This window comes from Artemia franciscana, chromosome 11 (genome assembly GCF_032884065.1).
Source record: "Artemia franciscana chromosome 11, ASM3288406v1, whole genome shotgun sequence".
Lineage (NCBI taxonomy): Eukaryota > Metazoa > Arthropoda > Branchiopoda > Anostraca > Artemiidae > Artemia > Artemia franciscana.
In genome coordinates, this window is record NC_088873.1 from 23,841,992 (window position 1) to 23,861,721 (window position 19,730).

The 19,730-nt window shown below is 36.5% G+C and overlaps 1 protein-coding gene across 1 annotated transcript in view; it reads left to right on the top strand.

Moving 5' to 3' along the window:
• The window catches only part of LOC136032992 (delta(24)-sterol reductase-like), an 87,697-nt gene that overhangs the window by 24,769 nt on the left and 43,198 nt on the right, over window positions 1-19,730 (top strand). The window contains exons 4-5 of the mRNA XM_065713517.1: window positions 10,419-10,542; window positions 14,258-14,346. Of these exons, the coding sequence (XP_065569589.1) occupies window positions 10,419-10,542; window positions 14,258-14,346 (213 nt within the window). The remainder of the gene's footprint in view (window positions 1-10,418; window positions 10,543-14,257; window positions 14,347-19,730) is intronic.

Here is a 19,730-nt window from a genome sequence, read left to right on the forward strand (position 1 = left end):
ACTTACGTAGTATAACGACCACACCCTAGAAGTGATGTTAAGTTAATCCTAATGAAATTAAATAAAAAAACAAGTTTTTTTAACTGAAAGTAAGGAGCAACATTAAAACTTAAAACGAACAGAAATTACTTCGTATATGAAAGGGGCTGCTTTTTCACCAACGCCCCGCTCTTTACGCTAAAGTTTTTTAATATTTTAAAAAGAAGAGTTGAGAGAAAGAGTCGAACTTTAGCGTAAAGAGCGGGGCGTTGGTGAGGAAGCAGCCCCTTTCATATACGAAGTAATTTCTGTTCGTTTTAAGTTTTAATGTCGCTCCTTACCTTGAGTTAAAAAAAACTTGCTTTTTTTATTTAATTTCTGAACGTTTTTGAATCAATGCATGTTTTGATTTTGGCTTTTCGCAGAGGAATTATTAAAATGAAATTTGTATTTTTTTTTTTTTTTTTTTTTTTTTTTTTTGGCTAAATGGCTTTCTCATAATTTTGATCGAATGATTTTGAGAAAAAAAGAGCGGGAGAGGAAGCCTAGTTGCCCTCCGATTTTTTGGTTAATTAAAAAGGCAACTAGACCTTTTAACTTTTTACGAATCTTTTTATTAGTAAAAGATATACGTAACTTATAAATTAGCTTCCCTAAAGAACTTTTGTATTCTCATGTTTTTATTACATATATGAGGGGGTTCGCCCCCTCGTCAGTACCTCGCTCTTTACACTAAAGCTTAAATTTTGTCCCAATTCATTAAGAATGACCACTGAATCACAAAAGCCGTAGAATAAATAGTTGAGATTACTAAAAATACTTTAGCGTAAAGAGCGATGTATTAGGAGGAGGTGAGCCCCTCATATGGGTAATAATTTCTGTTTGTTTTAAGTTTTAATGCTGTTCCTTACTTCCAGCTGAAAAAAACTTTTTCATATTTATTTTTTCATTGTTTTTTTTTAAATAATGCTAGTAAATCCTTCGCTCCCTTCATAGACATTTTCTTCCCCCATGACAAATTCCTCGATGGAAAGTTCCTCCAGCATATCTCCCTCTTCTCAACCCCTCCCCCAACCAAAAAATCCTCCTGAAAACGCCTGTACACTTCCCAATAACCATTACCATATGTAAGCACTGGTCAAAGTTTGTAACTTGTTGCCCCTCCCACGGGGACTGTGGGGGAGTAAGTCGTCCCCAAAGACATAGTCATAAGATTTTTAGACTACGCTGAATAAAATAGCTATCTCAGAATTTTGATCCGTTGACTTTGGGAAAATAATTAGCGTGGGAGGGGGCCTAGGTACCCTCCAATTTTTTGATCACTTAAAAAGGGCACTAGAACCTTTCATTTCTGTTAGACTGAGCACTCTTGCAACATTCTAGGACAACTGGGTCGATACGATCACCCCTGGGAAAAAAAACAAACAAACAAATAAACACGCATCCGTGATCTGCCTTCTGGCAAAAAATACAAAACTCCACATTTTTGTAGATAGGAGCTTGAAACTTCTACAATAGGGTTCTCTGATACGCTGAATCTGATGGTGTGATTTTCGTTAAGATTCTATGACTTTTAGGGGGTGTTTCCCTCTATTTTCTAAAAAAACGCAAATTTTCTCAGGCTCGTAACTTTTGATGGGTAAGACTAAACTTGATGAAACTTATATATTTAAAATCAGCATTAAAATGCGATTGTTTTGATGTAGCTATTGGTATCAAAATTCCATTTTTTAGAGTTTTGGTTACTATAGAGCCGGGTCGCTCCTTACCACGTTCGTTACCACGAACTATTTGATATACCAAAATATGATGAAAATGGTAACAGTAACATAGTTTAGTAACAAAATATTGTAGAAAAGTAGTTTAGCATCAAAACTTTGGAAACTACAACATAGAATAATGCAAAGCCGGCCGCCCAGAACAGATTATGTTAAATACCTAACCTAACCAACTATATATTCAATATTGAGTTAAAATATACTTTCATAGTAGTTTGTCTCACTCAGGCTAAGCTAATTATCTCCGAGTGAACTCAGAAAAACCGGTTTCACAATAGATCAAGAAAAACAATATGGTCGCTATAACACGGAAGTATCACCCTTCCCATGGAATTGCAGTTTACGTTAAATTTTTGCTTAATAACTCCTCCCACTCTGTATAGGGATGACTTTTTTTGTGTTTTTCCCCTTAATTGATGACCAAAAATGCAATATTTAGCAACCTGTCATCCTTCATCCGCAAAATGTGTCCTATCCATATAAACCTTTCTCTCAATATACCCCTAGACCCCGGGATAGAACCACATTTTTCGTACAGCTTACTGTTAGAGATAAGGTTACGCCACTGGGTAGGAACTTGAAAACACTTTTCCAGACCCTAATTTGGGCAGAAGATTCACTCTTGGAATTTTCTTTTACATAGCTCAACAGCTTTCTGACTTAGTGAAAATAAATGCAAATAAAGAAAAAAGAGGCCTTCCGAACCGCAATTTTACCATTATGCTCAGTCTTTTTAGTTACTACTGCCAAATTGTTTATGACACAAAACTTACCCTCAACCCGCTCCTTATTTTATCCTATCTTTGCATATTCGATTTATCCCGTTTCACGTTCACTGCTCCAATTTGAAACTAATGATGGCGGGGACTGTAAAAGGAAGAGGGGACTACAGGACATCCTCAGGAAACGCTAAGAGGCACCATTTCATTAATCCCACCTGTTCGTAACCTTTACGCGGTAAAATCGTCTGTTTTATTGTTTAATATTAACAAAGATATATTGTAAAATTTATTTCTCACGACCTTTGAGAGTAATTAGACTGCTAAATGTCAAGAGGCTAGCAAGTACTGATAGCGGAACGATGCTATTTGTGAATAAAAGACAGGTTTGAGGAATTGACTGTCAATTATGAGCTGCTTTTCTCATTGCATTCGAATCATAATGATCCTAAGCAGGGTCGCATCCAGGATTTTGCTTGGGGGGGGGGATTTGAAAAACCCAATAATATTTGTTTACATACATTTTATTACTGTTGTACGAGTCGGAAAAAACCAGTTGGGGTGGGAGCAACTCGGGTACCTCCCCCTCGATACAATTTAGCTTTTAATCCAGTCGTATCCCTCTATCTCACGATTATAAAGAAGTCAGCTATATATTTTGTATTTATTCTAAGGCTTTGGGGAGGACAAAAAGGGGTAGTACCTCCTTTAATTTCAAAAAAATATATGGGTTTGAAAAGGAAGTGCTTAAGAAAGCAGCCAAGAATAGGGTTTTTCTACAGTGTTGTTTCTGCATAAAACCACCGATCTGTGTCACAAACACCCATTTAGGTGCCAATGTAAGGTACATTCACGTAATTGCAGAATATAACGGCTCCTTTAATGAAATTAAATAAAAAAAACTAATTTTTTTAGCTGAAAGTAAGGAGCGACATTAAAACTTAAAACAAACAGAAATTACTCCGTATATGAAATGGGTTTTTCCCTCCGCAATCCCTCGCTCTTTACGCTAAAGCTTTTAATTGTTTTAAAAAGTAGAATTGTGGCAAAGAGTCAAACTTTAGCGTAAAGAGCGAGGGATTGCGGAGGGGAAAACCCATTTCATATACGGAGTAATTTCTGTTCGTTTTAAGTGTTAATGTCGCTCCTTACTTTCAGCTAAAAAAAATATTTTTTTTATATAATTTCTGAACGTTTTTGAACTAATGCATGTTTGGTTTTGGCTCTCCGCACATAAATTATTAAAATGAAATTTGTATATTAATTCTTTTTTGGCTAAATGGCTTTCTGTTAGTTTTGAGCAGACGATTTTGAGAAATAAGGGGTGGAGAAGGAGGCCTAGTTGCCCTCCAATTTTTTTGGTTACTTAAAAAGGCAACTAGAACTTTTAATTTTTAACGAACGTTTTTATTAGTAAAAAATATACGTAACTTAAGAATTAACTTACGTAACAAACTTTCATAACCTTATATTTTTATTATGTATACGAGGGGGTTTGTACCCTCGTTAATACCTTGCTCTTTACACTAAATCGTAAGTTTTGTCCCAATTCTTTAAGAATGACCCCTGAATAAGAAAGGCCGTAGAATAAATAGTTGAAATTACTAAAAAATACTTTAGCATAAAGAGCGAGGTATTTATCTCCTCCTAAATACCTCGCTCTTTATGCTAAAGTATTATTAGAACCCCTCATATGCGTAATAATCTCTGTTCGTTTTAAGTTTCAATGCTACTCCTTCCTTTCATTTGAAAAAAGTTTTCATGTTTATTTTTCATTGTTTTCTTATAATAATGCTAGAAAATCCTGCGCCCTTTTCATTGAATTTTTCTTCCCCCATGACAGATTCCTTTAAGGAAAGATCCTCCAACATAACCCCCTCTCCTCATCCCCACCCCCAAACAAAATATAATCCCCCTGAAAACGTTTGTACACTTCCCAATAACCATTACTGTATGTAAACATTGGTCAAAGTTTGGTTTTCGACTATGCTGAACAAAATGGCTATCTCAAAATTTTGATCCGTTGACTTTGGGAAAAAATGAGCGTGGGAGGGGGCCTAGATGCCCTCCAATTTTTTTGGTCACTTAAAAAGGGTACTAGAACTTTTCTTTTACGTTAGAATGAGCCCTCTTGTGACATTCTAGGACCACTTGGTCGATACGATATCCCCTGGAAAAAAAAAAAAAAAAAAAACAAATAAACACGTACCCGGGATTTGTCTTCTGGCAAAAAACACAAAATTCCACATTTTTGTAGATAGGAGCTTGAAACTTCTACAGTAGGTTTCTCTGATACGCTGAATCTGATGGTGTCATTTTCGTTAAGATCCTACGAATTTTAGGGGGTGTTCCCTATTTTCTTAAATAAGGCAAATTTTCTCAGGCTCGTAACTTTTGATGGGTAAGACTAAACTTGATGAAACTTATATATTTAAAATCAGCATTAAAATGCGATTCTTTTGATGTAGCTATTGATATCAAAATTCAATTTTTTAGAGTTTTGGTTACTATTGAGCCGGGTCGCTCCTTACTACAGTTCGTTACCACGAACTGTTCGAAAATTGGTAGTAGGAATTTAAAATGTGATTGTCCTTTGCCATCAATTGCTAGATGATAATGCTTTTTCCGTCTGATTATTTCTATTTGTTTCCTCTTTTTTTTTGCCACAAGGCTTCACTGCAGCTTTTTTTCTCGTCATCAGTGACTCGAAAATGATTTGAGATACAAATTTAAAGATTTTTGTGATATTTGGATTCTGAAACAGAAAAAAAGTGTGTCTGACAATTGTAAAATGTCCAGAAAAAGACTCTGTTCTAAGGCTGAAAGCAAATTTTTAGAGACCCTCTAATGTCAGATTCGTGAATAACATGGAATCACGCTTCGAAGGCGACAGATATAAATACTTTATCTCTTCTAGATTTGCAGGAAATAATTATGGAAAAAAATTGAAATTCCAAACTCCTTTTTTTTAGTTTGAGGGAATGTTCCCCCAAAAGTCACTATTAAGCTTGGGTTGAGAATTATCATGAAAAGTCAGTCTGCGACCCGGCTCATTAGTGGGAGAGTCAGAGGGGTTTACCATAATCTTATGTCAAACATATATACCTTGTTGCAGCTCAACCAAACTTAATCCGAAAGTAAGAGCCTATACCTATAGTTAAGGCTTTTCGATACTCATGCGCGATCTGACCTTTGATAGGGGAGATGATTCATAAATTCTTGTCATCAGGAAACCTATCAGAAAAGATGTATTCTAGTTTTGGCTTAAGTGGCTTGGTACTGATCTGACTTTTGCGGGGGATATGGTTATCTAACTAAGTTCTAGATACTCGTATCCCCAAATATATCCCTTTCAAAATAACGGTAAAAGAAGTCAATTAAATATGTCACAAACATGTCAATTAACATGTCAATTAATATTCAGCTCTGTTATTCTTCTTAATGATATACCAGAAGTAATTTTAGCCAAACAGTCAAGTCGTTTAAATTTTTTACTTCTATCCATCACTGGTTGACTATTCCACGGTTATTCCTCTTAATGACTCGCCACAGGTGTTTTTCATCCCCGAATCGGATCTATTGAATTTTTCGGTTTTCATATCGATCTATGGACGATCGACAGGTTTATGGAGAACGATGTTCGACTTTTTTCCGCTACCAGCTTACAAGCGAGTGTTTTATTATTATTATTATTATTATTATTGTTATTATTAAAGGGCCAGGGAAACGCATTTGAAGTCCTAGAATTGTAACTTTGGCGGGAGTATTTGCCGGATAATTCCTTGATTAACGTGCCCCATTCTGCTTAATCGTCCTGACTATATTTTGTATGACGTTATATCTCTGACGTTGAATTCTTCTTCATATTCATTTTTTCAGTAAGATATAAGCAAAGATAAACTCTATGAACCTGCTAAGGCTTATCTCTCTGTAGGTCCATCTCTCTGTGCATAGGTACAGGAAATGACAAGCAGTTTGACGATTCACACGCTGGTTAATTTTTTTTTTTTTTTTTTTTTTTTTACCATTGCATAAAACGCGCCGTTATTCTAACCAGGGTTGCCGTTGTTGCACAAAACTGCTTCTTTGCACTATTATTGCCAATTTTTTGACTTTAGCACCGAAAAGCGCTGTGTAGCACTTAAATTTGGGTAATTGAAGCATTTTTAGGAACTGACCCTGGTGTTAACCCTGATTCCGACGACCCAAAACGGTTACAACTTCGTATTTGGAGGTTTATGTACAAACGGTTAGATAATGAATCTTCGCTCATTTCTCTTGCTCTTTTTATGACACTTGGTAACTACCAAGTGACATATAGCGATCGCAAATTCTGTCGGTCTGTCGGTTCCGGTTTTGCTAGTTTATGCAATTCCAGGTAAGCTAGGACGATGAAATTTGGCAGGCGTATCAGGAACCAGACCAGATTAAATTAGAAATCTTGGGTTCCCCGATTTGAGCATCTAGAGGGGGGAGTGGGCGAACGGTTAAATCGGAGAAAATAAAAAAAATGTAGTATTTTTAACGTACGAACGGATGATCGGATATAAATAAATTTGATATTTAGAAGGATATCATGTCTCAGAGCTCTTATTTTAAATCCCCATCGGATCTGGTGACATTTGGGGGAGTTGGGGGAGGGAGAACCTAAAATCTTGGAAAACGCTTAGAGTGGAGGGATCGGGATGAAACTTGGTGGGAAAATAGCAGAAGTCCTAGATATGTGATTGATATAACCGGAACGGATCCGCTCTATTGGGGGGAGTGAGGGGGGAGAGTTAATTCTGAAAAATAAGAAAAAATGAGTATTTTTAACTTACGAAGGAGTGATCGGATCTTAATGAAATATCATATTTAGAAGGATCTTCGTAACTCAGATCTTTCACTTTAAATCCCGACCGGATCTAGCGTCATTGGGGGGGGGGGGATTGGAAATCTTGGCTAACACTTAAAGCGGAGAGATTAGGATGAAACTTGGTGGGTAGAATAAAAACATGTCCAAGATACGTGACTGAGATAACCGGACCGGATCCGCCCTCTTTGGTAGAGTTGGGGGGGGGAGTAATTCGGAAAAATTAGAAAAATGAGGTATTTTCAACTTACGAACGGGTGATCAGATCTTAATGAAATTCGATATTTAGAAGGATCTTGTGCTTTAGAGCTCTTATTTTAAATACCGACTAGATCCGATGACATTGGGGGGAGTTGGAGGGGGAAACCGGAATTCTTGGAAAACGTGAAAATTGAGGTATCTTTATCTTACGAATGGGTGATCGGATCTTAATGAAACTTGATATATAGAAGGATCTTATGACTCTGATGCTCTATTTTCAATTCGAATCGGATACGGGGACATAGGGGGTTGGAGGAGGGAAACAAAGATCTTGGAAAACGCTTAGAATGGAGAGATCGGGATGAAACTTGATGAGAAGAATAAGCACAAGTTATAGATACGTGATTGACATAATTGGAACGGATCTGTTTTCTTTGGAGGAGCTGGGGGGGGGGGTGTTGATTTGGAAAAATTAGAAACATTGATGTATTTTTAACTTAAGAACGGGTGACCGGATCTTAATGAAATTTGATATTTAGAAGGAACTCATTTCTCAGAGCTCTTATTTCAAATCCCGACCAGATCTGTTGACATTGGGGGGAGTTGAAGAGGGAAACCGGAAATCTTGGAAAACACTTAAAGTGGAGAAATCGGGATGAAACTTGGTGGGTAGAATAAGCAAATTGTCGTAGACATGTGATTGACGTAACTGTACAGGATCCTCTCTCTTTGGGGAGTTAGTGTTTGGGGTTCAGTGCTTTGGTGAGTTTGGTGCTTCTGGACGTGCTAGGACGATGAAATTCGTAGGCGTGTCAGGGAGCTGCAGAAATTGACTTGATAAAGTCGTTTTCTCCGATTAGACCATCTGGGGGGCTGAAGGGAGAGGGGAAATTAGAAAAAATGAGGTATTTACAACTTACGAGTGGGTGATCGGATCTTAATGAATCTTGATATTTAGAAGGACCTCGTGACTCAGAGCTCTTATTTCAAATCTCGATCGGCATTAAGCCTCTGATTTTCCTTTTAAATCAATGTATTGATTCTTAGAATTTTGCTAGAGCTCATACCATATGAGCTCTTGGTTCTTAGCTCTTCCGGTCTCGTCACAAGTGCCATATGAGCTCTTAGCTCTTGTTTATTAGTATTATTTGCGAAGGCTGATAATTTAAGCAGTGTATTATAGCCTAGATTTAAGGACGTAAAACCTGTGATTTCCGAATAGTATGCTCGCGTAAAAATTGGGTTTGGGGATTTAAAGGTGGCGCCCTAAGATTGAAAGTTCTGAAGTTCGTCCAGTTTCCTTTTAAATAATTATGAAGAAGTCAATTGATTCCTTCCACAATTAGCCTGTTCCTACTTTCCAGTTAGGTTATTTAATATCCGACAACCGCTTCTGATAGATGTATTGATGACGAGAATTTTCGAGTCCCCAGCCCCACAGGGGATGAAATATGTCCCGACACCAAAAGCCAATTATGACAATAAGTCTTATTTCCCTCCAAGATCAGTTTATATCTGACGCTCTATTTGGCAGACGTGCCGATAACAATAAGTTAAGGATCCCTTTCTCTGCCCACCCCCCGCTCAGAGGTTGAAACGGGCCTGGAGTCCCAAAAGAGACACTAGTGACATAAGCTAGTACTCCCAACTGAACTTGTCTGGCATCCAAGGAACCTTTCAGGGAAATACCCTGACGATAGATCAATGTTACCCTTTTTTACTCCCATACAGAAACTTAACTGGTCCCTGACTTCAAAAATGCAGGAATACTTCACCAACATATATACTTCCATACTTTCGCTGAGATCTGGTAAAATCTTCTCGCTATTGTTCTAGTGATAAGAATTTGGAAACTCTTTTCCCTTCCCTGCTGAGTTTAGATAGGATTCTGATCTCTAAATTAGCATTACTTGGATTCCAGAAGGTAAATTAGGTTTCTTCTAGTAGATGGCATGACGATAAGAGTTTATAAATCCGTTTCCACCACAGAGGCAAAAATGGGTACAGAACATCCCAAAAGATGCAATTAATGAGCTTATCATTTCCAAGTTTGGTTGCGAAAGTAGCAAAACTCTACAATGTAGCAAACAATTGGCCATACATTCTTGAGGCTACAAATTGTTTCTAGGCCTAATTAAGCCAGATTATGGCATTGTTTCTTGTGCTCTCCTTAGTCTTTTTTCCAGGGGCTAAGTCGCTCAATCAGGAGAATTTCTTCCAACAAATCATCTGGGGGTTTCCCTAGAATTCGGCCTACCCATTGAAACGTCACTCGATTCCGAGTGCAGTATCTATTTTAATTTTGTATTTTTTGACAAACTTCAGCGTTTAGAGTAAAGACAACGCATAGATCTTTACGGTACTGAAATGAGTCAATATTATTGGAAACGCTTCTGCCGATAAACTTTATTCTTAGGATGGCAAACTTATTTAAACAGGGCTCTTTAATATGTAGTTATAGCTCATTTCGAACAAGGACATAAAATTCAATCATTTATGGGAAGATATTTCCAAGGGAGGACGTTTAAACACTGGCGCCTTTTGGGGGTTGGGTGTCCGCCTATATTTTTTACCCCACCTGTTAGGCTTAAAAAAATTGCTTTTTGTATTTTCATTGAAAATACCCATTTTTGATATTTTTGAAAAAAATTGAACAAAACAAAATTATCCCCCTCCAAAATTTGAAAATAGATATTGTCTCCCCCTCAGAATTTGAATTTTTCTACCTCATGGTTCAAGCTTTAGAACTGTGTGTTTTAGGGACCTACCTGCCTTTTTACATACAGTTGAACATTTTGAATTCTAAAACGAATTATTGCCCAGGAACATTTTTTTTTATTGGTAGATTGATGAATTACTAAGAATTAAACAAGATATTTTTATTTTCAGGATTTGTGTCATAAGGTTCCTATACCGCTTTATAACATACTGTCTTTAGACGAGAAAAATCTGACAGTACGTGTTGAGCCAATGGTAACAGTTGGTGACATCTGCAAGTATCTCATACCAAAAGGTAGTATAAAGGAAAATAGTTTGTTTTTTCTTCTATTGAGCTAGAAAAAAAAAATCAAGTATAATTTAGCCAAATTACAAATTTTAAGGATCATTATACAAATTTTTGTAAGAATTATTTTTCAATTTTGATTTGAAATCCTCCTATTTAAATAAAACTTTACGTCTTTGATCAATTTTATCCTTTCAAAATAATTTTTTATTTGGCTTTACTAAGAGCTATACCATATATACCCTTTCTGTTACCTTAAAGCATACTCTTTCTGTAGCATTTGGAATACCGCTGCAATTGTCTTACATACGACTTCACAATGTTAAGCACAACCCTTAGTTTCACTATTTGGTAAAATCATAAGCATTGATCAATTGTTCAATAAGCGCCAGAACACAAGTATCTACATATTCAATGGAGACTTGTGTTACGCTCTTGGGGAGAACAATTTGTAAGCAACGCCCCTCCGTGTAAGTAGTCGAAAAATCCGCTTTTTAGTTTTTCCAGCTTGGTATAGCCTAACGTTTCAAATAGTGGACTTCTGAATGATAGAATCCCCTTCACAGTCACATGTATTGTTTTCTTAAGGGCTGCAAATTGCCAAATTTTTGCTTTATATTGTGAATTTTACGCAGAAGGAAGGTTAGCCCGCCTTAAAATATCAGACAGTAGTGTGTGCCATCAATTCTCACTTCAGTTTTGCTCATAGCGAGTCTAATGTGATGATGCGCACGGTAATCAATCTGGCTGTGGTCGATTCAAAACAATGTATTTTTATGGCACTTAGTATTTACCAAGTGACATATAGCGATCGCAATTTCTGTCCGTGGCCCGTCTGTTTGTCTGTCTGTCGGTCTGTCGGTTCCGGTTTTGCTAGTTCGGGCACTTCCAGATAAGCTAGGACGATGACAGTTGGCAAGGTTATCAGGAACTAGACCAGGTTGAATAAAAAATAGTCGCTTCCCCTATTCGACCATCTGAGGGGGGAGTAGAGGGACGGTTACTTCGGAAAAATTAGAGAAAGTCAGGTATTTTTAACTTTCGAACGGGTGATCGGATCTTAATGAAATTTGATATTTTAAAGGATCTCGTGTCTCAGAGCTCTTATTTTAAATTCCAACCGTATACGGTGACACTGGAGGGAATTGTAGGGAGAAACCAGAAATTTTGGAAAACGCTTAGAGTGAAGAGATTGGGATGAAGGTGAGAATAATAAGCACGAGTCCTAGATACGTGATTGAAATAACCAGCCCTTATCTGCTCTCTTTGGGGGATTTGGGGGGGGGGATTTCCAGCGCTTTGGCGAGTTCGGTGTTTCTGGACGTGTTAGGACAATGAAAATTGGAAGGCGTCTCATGGATCTGTATAAATTGACTTGATCTTTTCCCCGATTCGACCATCTATGGGGGGGAGCTACATGGAGGGGAAATCATGAAAATTGATGTATGCTTATCTTACGAATGGGTGATCGGATCTTAATGAAACTTGATATATAGAAAGATCTCATGTCTCAGATGCTCCAATATCAATTCGGATCTGACTTGAGGACACTGAGGGGTGGAGGGGGGAAGTGAAAAGTCTTGGAAACCGGAAATCTTGGAAAGCGCTTAGAGTGGGGAGATCGGGATGAAACTTGATGGGAAGAATAAGCAAAAGTTCTAGATTCGTGATTGTAATAACCGGACCGGATCTGATCTGTTTGGGGGAGTTGTGAGGGACATATCCAGTGCTTTGACGAGTTCAATGCTTCTAGACGAATAGCAAAGTCGATAACTCTAGTATCGAGTCTAATTTTAGATTTTGATTTCGTCACAAGTGCCATATGAGCTCTTGGCTCTTGTTTTAAATAAATTCAGTTGAACTTGGTACTTGTATGGGTAAAAAATAAATAAAAAGTAAACAAAATATTAGGACGTATGAAAAAAAAGAAGAGGAATATAGGTATCACACTACATTATTTTCGGAAATACGATATGGTTTTCATGGACTCCTGGTAAACGAATACTAAACAAAGAATGTGCATATACCCTCAGTGCTATAGACTCTAATCAGGGTCGTATCCAGGATTATTTTTTCTGGGGGAGGTGTTCACAAAAGAATTTCTTTTTTTTGGGAGGGGTACAAAAAAACTTTAAAACACGCATAACAATTTGTTTATATTCATTTCTGGTGCGTTTTAAGAGTCGGACAAACATTTGGGGGGGAGGGGTTCAAAATCTCTCTGGATAGGGGAGGGGTTCTAATATCCACTAAAGTGTCACAACTTTCTCCTTCGACACTTTTAACAATTTAACCTTCTTTTCAATTTAGCAAACAATTGAGCAAGCTTATATGACAAACAATTTGGCTCCCAGTTTAGACTGCATCTGCTTGAATCACGCGATCGCCTGAAATGTGTTAGCTTCATTTGTATGAATGCTGCCATAAAACCAATTGTACCCGCACTCCAATGGGGTTGCACCGGTGAACGAATGTGATCCTGTCCAGAAAGTAGCGATTTATCCCTACTTATTAGAGAAATAAAACTGGGTTTAATGTTTTTATTCAAAAGAATAAGTTCAAGGTTACATGTTTTCGGTGTAAAATCTGTCTAGTAAAATAAGATAAGATCTTGTTCTAAAAAGCGATCAGTTGCTTTCAAAGAACCAATTGCTGTATATGTTAACATTAAATAATTTTAAAATTTAGGATATGTGCGTAAATTAGAGAAAGGGCCACTGTCAAGCTGTTCAGTCTATCAATTCTGATATGGCTACAATGGTAGAACGTGTGTACATGATGCTTTGTGCGTTTCTAATCGACCTAGAAAAGTGGTATCAGTTGGGGAGCCAGTGTCTCCCCCCGGAGTTGTTGCTCTTCATCTTGTAGATTTTTTGCCCCCTCCCTCCTGGGTTTTGAAAAATACTGAAAAGTATTTTCATTGAAAAATGATCTTTTTTGATAATTCTCATTAAAACATGAAAATAGCGACAAATTTGTCCCCCCCCCCTTAATTTTTAAAAATACATTCACCCACCCCCAAATTTTGATGAATTCAGGATAACAGGATTAGAACTGAGGACATTACCTCAGAATAAGAAGAAGAGACAGAATAAAAGAAAATATTTTCAGTATAAGTCAAAATGGTCTGAATAACTGAATATACTCGTATAATGTAAAAATACATGATACGAGTCTAACTGGTATTCAAATGTAAAACTAAAAGAGAGAAAACTGGAATCAATGAGGCTTTTAACTTACTTACAACTCGGATGGATGAGTAGGGTTAAGGCCTCGTTCAAGTACTAATATATATTAATTACTAAAGCAGGAAAACAGTCTTTCTTTCTCCTTCTGTCTTTCTTTTTTGTTTAAATGGTTTAATTTTTTATGTTTGGTTTTATGGTGTGCGTTTATTTCTGTGTTTGTGCTGTTGTACTGGTGATTTCTTTTTTGATTATATGTATATATTCTTGCCATGTTTACAGTTATGTTTTCATGGCAGTCTCAGCTCTACTGTTATTTCAATCATTATGAAAAAATACAACTGAGACTTCGACGTTTCTCGAGGCTATTCAAAATTTTGTAAAATATTTTACATTCAATGGGAGGGGATGGAAGCCTTTAGTACAGTAGCATGGAGTTATGAATACTATGCTATGGAAATTCGTCCGTATGCCAGCATAAAATGTTAACTATACCCCACAGAATTTTACTTTTTGCTAAAATTTATGCATTTTTCAAGGGTATACACTGGCCGTTACTTTAGAAATAGCCGATGCCACCTTAGGAGGACTCGCTTTTGGTGTTGGTATGACTACTTATTCACATAAGGTAATGAAATTTGTTGTACATAATATTTTTGTAATTATGTAGCATGTAAAATTCGAAATGGCTCTTGTAGTAAGCGTAGAATATTCTGCCGTGCTTAGAAAAAAAATACATATTTCAAAAAAACAGTTTTTGGAATCAATGTCTTAATGAAGCTCTCTCGTGTTTTCAACCATCTTTTCCCCAAATGCGTCCGATCGAATTTTTATACAGCCATTTTGTTCAAAATAGACCAAAGATCATATAACGAAAACTCCAGGGATAACACAGCCCCCCAAAACCTGGGGGCAAGCGTTGTAAACTTGTTTCCGGGGGGTATTTATGGTGTTTATGGTAGGAATGGTCGTATAAACTTCGGAGAGGGCTCATTCGATTGTAAATAGGAATTTATAGAACTCTTTTTATGAGTCAAGAGTGATCAGGGGGTAAGTAACCCCCTCCAAGACCCTTCTCCCCCAAATTCATCCGATCAAAATTTTGAAGATCAAATAACAATAACAGGGGTCGACACAACCCCCCAAAGCCTGGGGGAAGTGTTCTAAGTCATGCCCCGGGGGCAGATAAGGTTTTATGTAAGGGGTAGTAGTATGAACATTAGAGGTGGCTCATTTTACTGGAAATTGAATGTTCTAGTTACTTTTCTAAGAGTCATCAAAAGTGATCGGTGGGCAATAACCCGTCCCCATACCTTCTTTTCCCCAAATGTATCCGATAAAAATTTTGATACAGTCATTTTTTTTGAAATACGTCCAACAATCAGATGACAAAAACTTCGAGATCAACATACCCCCCGCCCTGGAACCCAGGGGAAGGGTTGTAACTTATGCCTAGGGAATATATAAGGCTTTTAAGGAGAATGCGGTCATATTAACTTCGAAGGGGACTCAAATGATTAGAAATTGAAAGTTCTAGTTCCCTTTTTAAGAGTCAAAAGTGATCCGAGGGTAACTAGCTTCCCCCCACAAACCCCAAGGCCAAAAGACTCCAATATTTTTTTTACCCTGAGGCACTTCATACGGAAGGGATGGTCGTATAAAATTTAGAGGGGCTCATTCGGTCGGAAATTGGAAATTATAGTGCACTTTTTAGGATTAGAAAGTAACTGGAGGGCAAATAGCCCCACACGCCCTTTTCCCCCAAATGCATCCGATAAAAATTAAAAAAATAGTTCAAAGATCAGATAATAAATACTCTGGGGTCGACTCCTTGGTTTTCCCCCAAATGCATCCGATCAAAATTTTGCCAATAGCCATTTTGTTCAAAATAGTTTAAATATAAAATAAAAAAAACTTCAGGGTTGACACTACCCCTCAGAGCTCTGGGGGAAGTGTACTAAGTTATGGAACGGTGGCATTTAAGGTTTTATGTAAGGAGGGGTCGTATAAACTTCAGAAGTTGATCATTTTATTAGAAATTGAAAGTTCTAGTTACCATTTTGGTAACTTCTACCCCCTACCCCCTCCTTCACACAAACCGTATTTTCCTGACGATCAGATGAAAAAAACTTCAGGGTAAACATATCCCCCCTACCCAGAGCTCAAGGGAAGGGCTGTAACTAATGCCCAGGGGCATATAATGGCTTATGGAAAAGCTAAACATTGGAGCGGACTTCTAGAAACCGAAAGTTCTATTTCCCTTTTTGAGAGTCAAAAGTAATCTGATTTTTTGAAGGAATGATCATATAAACTTCATCGGGGGCTCATTCTATTGTAAACTGAAAATTCTAGTTCCCTTTTTAAGTGTCAAAGGGACCAGATGGCAACTAGTCCTTCTACCCTTTTTACCGCAAATCCATCCAATTGAATTTTTGAGATAATAATTTTTTTTAGATAAGTCAAATATCAGATAACAAAAACTCCAGGGACAACTCAACCTCCCAGAGCCCAGGGGCAAATGTTGTATGTTGCGTCATGGTGGCATATAAAGTTCTTATGCGAGGTTTTGAAAATAGTTCAAAGATCAGATAAGTCCAACCCCCACTCTCGCTCAAAAAACTTATGAACGCTATTTTATTCCAAAACTTAATCGAGCTAACCCCTGGCCTTATCTGTATGGTCCACCCCCCCCCAAAAATCAACAACTTGTTAACGATACTTATTCCAAAAATTATTTCAACTCACCTCTTGCCCTTCGTTCCCCCCACCAAAAAAAGACGATTTATTAAAAATATTTTATTCCTAAATTTATGGGAGCTGACTCTTGATCCTCAATGGCCCGATACCCCTCCCTCCTCCGAAAAATATCTATGATTGATAAATTCACTAACGATATTTTATTCGCAAAATTATGGGGACTCAGTTTATTAGCTCTTCCCAAAACTGTTCAAGACACCTATATTCTTCACTACAAACAAGAGTTTGGCTACTACCTGTTTCCGCTACTGCGTATTTGGTGCTTTACTAAAATAAATTCTATTACAAATATCTTCTTTTGTACTTATTACAACATTGAAAATAAAATGAAAACTAGTGAAATCAGACCAGGATTCACCAATAGGCCCACTAGGCCCTGCGACTTTCACTGTTCACAAAGTTTTGGGGGTTTCCCCGAAAATCTTGCAAAAATGGAGTGGCTAAAACACTTGGGCCTAGAGAGCTTTAAATTCGGCTCTGAATGAAACAAAATCTTGAGCTAATGAGCTTTCAGCAATTAATATAATTAGTTCTTCCCAAGACTGTTAATTTATTTTGGAAGAGAAAATTATTTTGAAACAGGGGGAATTTTGAAAAACTTGAAACTTTGACAATCAAAAATGAACAGAAATTAATTAAAAAATTAAACTTAAGATCAGGAGAAATAGAAATTTACAATACAACCAGAAATTACTATTAATGAATAAATAAAACCCTAAACGAACTGAAATTAAATAAACAATCATAGCAAACAGAGCATACAACAGGTACTAATATAAATGAATAAATAAATCTTAAAACGAACAAAAATATTTTGCTATTGAAGTATAAATAAAACCCCAAAACAATCATAAATTAAATAAACAATAATAGCAAACAAATATACAATAGGTACTAATATAAATGAATAAACAAATCTTAAAACGAGTGAAACTTGAATTGAATATGCAAATCAAGCTTGAAACGAACAAAAACTCCTACGAACTAAAGTTGGGGGTTTTGCCTCTTTCTCTTCCTGCAAAAGTCTAAAACCTACTGCGTCATTGGTGTTTTACTGAAAGCGAATTATATTACAAATGTTTTCTTTCGTACTTACTACAACATTGAACATTCTCATAAAATTGCAGTAAAATTAAATTTTGAACTGGTAAATTTTCAGCAATTAATACCATTATGTACGAAATATTCTGTTTGATTTTATTTGTACTTTCTAAGACTGTTCAAAACACATATAGTTTTAAGTAAAGCGCCAATGACGCAATGGGCTTTAGACTTTTACAGTGAGAGAAGGAGGTAAACCCTGAACTCTTGGTCGTAGCATTTTTGTTCGTTTAAAGCTTGATTTGCATATTCAATCTAAGTTTCACTCGTTCATTTATATTCATTTATATTAGTACCTATTGTTTTTTGTGTGCTGTTTTTGTTTATTTAAATTCTGTTTGTTTTGGCTTTCATTTATGCTTCAATAGCAAAATATTGTGTTCGTGTTAAGATTGATTTGCCTATCCAATTTAAACTTTATTCATTTTAAGATTTATTTATTCATTTATATTAGTACTTGTTGTATGTGTTTTTGCTATGTTTTTTAAATTTAATTTCTATTCGTTTTGGGTTTCATTTACTCTTTAATAGTAATTTCTGGTCGTTTTGAGTTTGAGTTATTGTCGGTTTCTATTTCTTTTGATCTTACGTTTAAAATGACCTTTACTTTTTTTAAAAAATTCGTTTTCGGAACGTTTTTCAATTAAGTTCAAGAAAATGTCAGTCTGTCGTAATTAGGTTTTTCAATGAAGCTAACTATCGCGCTCAAATAAGAGCAGCTAATTCAAGTTTTATATTGAACACTGTAATTTATGTGGTTACTAAAAAAAAATCTGTCAGGACTTAGATGTGGTTTTTGTCATAGTGAATCGTCGTAACTTCTAAAAAAGTAAGAAACAATTGTGTTTTTGAAAATATTGACTGTTGTGTACTACTACATTCAAAAGATTTTGCCGTACGAAAACTGGTTTGTATTACTTTGAAACAAAAAAGCCATTTACCCATACATTCTAATAGATCCAAACAAGGGCGTAGGCAGCATCTTGTCTAGAAGGGTCAGTCGATTCTGAGATGGAAATGCTTCCAGAGGTCTTTTCAATATAAATCTTTAGAAACCCGTAACTCGATATTTTGCTAATACTCAGCTTTTAGCATTTTCCATGTTCTACTTTTCCCGCAATACTATAATATAAGACCCACTATCCTACTTCCACATTCAGGAAGACATAAACACCATAAAAGCAATTTGACACAAATCACATTACTATTAGATAACAGCTTCTTGTTCTAATAGTTCAATTCAAAACTTTACACTTGGTCAAAATTAACTATCAAAATTGGTATAGGGTATACTTTACAGTTGGTCAAAATTAACTATCAAAATTGGTATAGGGTATACACACCAACGTTTAGCCAAAGCAAATAATCTCAATAAAAAACCTATGGCCTTCTGGTAGGTTATAAAAGCTCTGACAGATGACACTGTGTGTTTTTAATATGTTTGGCCTTGATTAATACTTTACCAAAAATGTCAGATTGGATCACATTTTATGGTGATTAAATCTAGGATTATGTTCAATTTTTGTCTGGAGGCCTACGCCTAAATATGACTACTAGAAATGCCGTAAACTCAGGTTGTATTATCTTATTATTTGCCTGTATTTTGGCAGCTTTCGAGACGTGCCATCTTCACCGGTTTGTTGTTAGAATTTTTTTTAATCCGCGGGATGGCGAACTCCCACGTTCGGGGACAATACCCGAGGGAGGTTCGGCATGCCATACCAAGGTGTCCAAGAGTGGACTATGCTTACAAAAGCTGTGTAAACAGCATGTTTAAAGGTTGAAGCAAGCTCGAAACTCAAAACTTGATTAATCCTGACGTTGTTTAATCATGTCATAATAGAAACAGAAGAGAAAAGAAAGAAAGGCGGCTAAGATCCAGAAGGAAATAAAACAGCAGTTTTTTTTTCTGTCTTAGTCGACAAAGAGTCAGTCGGATTCTCTGGAAGTGCCCTAAGGGGGTATCCCTAGAGGAACGCTGCAAGACTTCACGAAAAAAGTTGAGAAGATGAATATCTCTCTACAAAGTATGGACCTGATTTTTTTTTACACCCTGTTACAACACATGACAAACATTAACAGAGGAACAAGAAAGTGGACTAAAACCTTGCTTGAAAGCGATAGCTGATATGCATTTCTGCTATACTCCTCTAG